The 3,625-nt window shown below is 55.6% G+C and overlaps 1 protein-coding gene and 1 pseudogene across 2 annotated transcripts; both read left to right on the forward strand.

Annotated features, from left to right (window-relative positions):
• Positions 1–785: 785 nt before the first annotated feature.
• GMORB2_5484 lies at positions 786–1,171 on the forward strand (annotated as a pseudogene). The gene has a single exon. Coding segments are annotated over exon 1 (321 nt in total).
• A 689-nt stretch (positions 1,172–1,860) lies between these two features.
• GMORB2_5485 (Calcineurin-like phosphoesterase) lies at positions 1,861–3,381 on the forward strand (the record flags this gene model as incomplete). Its single annotated transcript, XM_035467455.1, has 4 exons — positions 1,861–1,904; positions 2,152–2,691; positions 2,783–2,864; positions 3,004–3,381. 4 exons carry the CDS (start codon positions 1,861–1,863, stop codon positions 3,379–3,381), a joined length of 1,044 nt encoding a protein of 347 aa, XP_035317891.1.
• Positions 3,382–3,625: the final 244 nt, after the last annotated feature.

The following is a 3,625-nucleotide window of genomic DNA, read 5'->3' on the forward strand; positions in this document are numbered from 1 at the left end:
CGGCAAGCGGGTCCGCCGTAGCCCGATGTCCGCGATCAATGGGACTGTCCGGTCGGGAGAGGCAGTCATGGCCGCGTGTTGTCGAGAGTGTCAAAAATAGAAATAAAAATAAAAATAAAAAATCGTAACGTACCGTGCAAAGACATTCAGAACCCTCTTGTGAAGCCAGTCGAGCTGTGAGGCCATCGTAGACGCCGGGGCCATTGGTGAGCTTCGACTTGTCGGCGAGGAGCTCCCTCAGACGCTGCGCAGCTGATTTCGCGGCCATTGTTTTTTCTGGCCATGAATTCTGAACTGTGGACAGCAAATACCCGGACAGAGGAAGAGACCATGCCATTCTTTAACTTGCTGCCTTGACACAGTCTCGGAGCGGCAGTTGGTGCCCGGCCGATGGCCATTTCCCGATTAGGCAATTCCGTCCAATTCCACGACGATCGGCACCGACAGATGCCTTGTAAGTCGGTTGGCTGATCGCACTTGACGGGAATAAAGGGATCTGCCTTTCTATGCGTGCGCCGACACGGTGCCGACACACCGAGGGTATGAAATCGAGGTACGGATTTCTCCTGAACGGGATGAGACATTTCCCTTGAAATGCGGGCACTCTATCGAGACCCTCAAACCCGATTTTCATAACCGCATGTGCTTTCTTTCGTCTGAAGGTCGGCGGATGTTGGCCAGCAACAATCCGATTCTGTGATCGCCGACATAGGCATGCCGAGACCTTCCGTAGTGGGACGTCAATTTCATGTGACGTTGTCATTGTTGATTGCATACTTTCATAAATGCTAGTTCAACCCTGTTCGGCTTTAGCAGTCTCGAGGTCGGCATATCTGTTTCTGATAGACCGTCTCTGCTCTTCTCAGAACTGGCGTGCCTCCTCCATGACCTGCCTCGTAAATCGGCCGCACTCGTCTTCCTCCAGCTCTCCGTGGAAGCCAATCATCTCTGGGGTAAGGAAGCGCACTGGAACTGTGTACGTCCATTCCAAGTCAATCATAGAAGTTACGCCCAGCGTCGCTTCGTCGACCAAGATATCGGCTGCACGGAGATCTGCGTGGTTCGGCACAAAGACGTCAGCGACCCTGCCGCCGGGAACTCCAATGTCCGCAGCTGCTCGTGCACGCCGATAGTGTCCACGAGCAGTCTGCGTCTATGCACCTCCGAGTGACCCGACAGCGGGAGCAGCCTATTCAGCGGCGTACCGGTCGCACGGTCCAGTGATCACGAAGGGCATGCGCTTTCCACCACGACTGCGTAGCAATCGCGTCCGACCGTGTGCATGTCCGCGTGGGATCGGGATAGATGCGTGCCGTTGAACGTACCTTCAACGTCGCATGCCAGCTTGGTCGAGCCCTCGTATATTGGAAGCATGGAATCCCGTACTCCATGGTATATTACACCTCGCCCTGCAGCTTCTCCCACGCATTAGGCACAGACCTCGCCAGGGGCACCCGCACCCCCCACGTCTGTCCCGTGCAGGCGAAAACTCGACGATGAAGACAATCTACCTATGAGGTTATCTATAGATGTGAGTAGTGTAGCAGCAGCCTCCAGCTGCTTAGTCATATACAATCTTGGGTGCCACAGTCCTTTTTTGTCAGGGTATCAATCTGTACTTGCATCGGTTCGTGCTGTTGAGATGACTATGATGGGAAGGCGCTCCCAAGTGGGTAACTGCCGATCGGATAGTGATGGTCGGGTATGTATAGAAATGATATTGCAGACAGGACGGAGTAGAGCATACAGCTACGGGTGACAGCTAGTTCTAGAACTCTTACATGGACGGAATGTAAGAGCCAAGCCGACCACGACATCGATTCAATCAAGGCTTTGCCGAGCTCCGGAAATGTTGAACTGATGTATGTAGGGACGGCCTTCGGTTCGGCCAAGCTCTTACTGCGGTCCCCCAGACGATAGAGCACTGGGACCTCTCCACTGTGCTGCATCCCTCTAAGGCTATTGGGCCAATTGCTTCCACTGTAATATTCAGAGAATGACATCAGCGGGGGTCTTTGGAACAATCAGACCTCCATCATCCAACCGCGCGCCTACACCTCTCTCTCTCTCTCTCTCTCTCTCTCTCTACCTCTCTCCATCCATAATTCTACACACCACCAGCTGACCGACCCATTCGAAAACTCTCCCTAGAGTCATGGGTCTCCTCCAATTACTCGGCCTCCGCCGTCCAAACCAATGGGAACCCCCGACCCTACTGGACAGCCTCTTCGTCTCACCGCTCAACCTGGTCGCCACGCTGATCTACCACGTCGTATTATTCCTCCGCACGCTGAGCCTCAGCCCGGCATCGTCCGTGCTGCGTCCGCCTCAGGGCAGGCACCCCATACGCGTGGTGTGCATCTCGGACACACACGAGCAGACGGTCGACGTCCCGAGCGGCGACGTGCTCATCCACGCCGGCGACCTGACGGACAGCGGGCTGGCGCGCGACATCCAGACCCAGGTCGACTGGCTCAAGGCCCAGCCTCACCAGGTCAAGGTCGTCGTAGCCGGCAACCACGACTCGTGGTTTGACAGGACAGCCCGCTTCGCCTCGGACGCCGAGACAGAGGTCAACCTCGAGGGGCTGATATATCTCGAGGGCGAGCAGTCCGTCCACGAGATCCACGGCCGTCGCCTGTCCATCTTCGGCGCCCCCGACATCCCCAAGTGTGGCCCTAGCAGCTTTGCGTGAGCTCCATCCTACACCCTCCGTTTCGGACGCCTCGTCTCATCCCGCCCCCCCCCCCTCGCAAGAGCCTAACGTCCCGTCTTTCATCAGCTTCCAGTATCCTCCGGAGAAGCATCCCTGGCTCAGCAAAGTCCCGCCCCAGACAGACATCCTCATCACCCACACCCCCCCGGTAAGTTTCAACCTTTTGCATCGAAGCTTCGCCTTACCCCCGAGGCACTGCTGCACAGCCATAAAGAAGTGACGTACAGCAGAAAATGGAGTGGAAGGAAAGAAGGGAGGAAGACGAAGAAGGGACTGACGAAGCGAAGAAGCATCATCGCGACATCGGCCTCGGCTGTCCCGGCCTCCTCCGTGAACTGTGGCGAGTCCAACCCCGCCTCCACGTGTTCGGTCATGTCCACTCTGGAGCGGGATGCGAGCCCGTCTATTTTGACGATTTTCAGGCCGCCTACGAGCGCGTTCTTAGCCGCCCCTTGCCCGTCGGTCCCATACGTGAAGTCGTAATCCCAAACGCCAAGTGGCTAGATGTGGCGGCCTTGGTGTATCTAGGCGTGGAGAGCGTGTTGTGGAAGTGGCTGATGGCTGGTCCCGGGCCGGATGACAGGGGTCGCCTCATGGTGAATGCTGCGCAGATGTACAGGAACACCGGCAAGGTCAAGAGCCGTGCTACGGTGGTTGATATGTAAGGGGTGCACTGGTGACACGCTTATATATGTATGTTGTCGTCACGGCGTTGTCCGTATCTTGTATATAAATACTACCACTAGTAATACATTAAAATGCCAGAAAGTCTGAAGACATATCAAGCGTAGGTGGAAGAGAAGCGGGCATATTTGTGAAAATAAGGGCTGTAATATATTTTATACTCACCACCTAATAGCAGTCTAAACGTCTCAATAAGAAATAGTAGTGTGGAGGGGGGGGGGGGGG

The sequence above is a fragment of the Geosmithia morbida genome, assembly GCF_012550715.1.
Source record: "Geosmithia morbida isolate 1262 chromosome Unknown scaffold_39, whole genome shotgun sequence".
NCBI lineage: Eukaryota > Fungi > Ascomycota > Sordariomycetes > Hypocreales > Bionectriaceae > Geosmithia > Geosmithia morbida.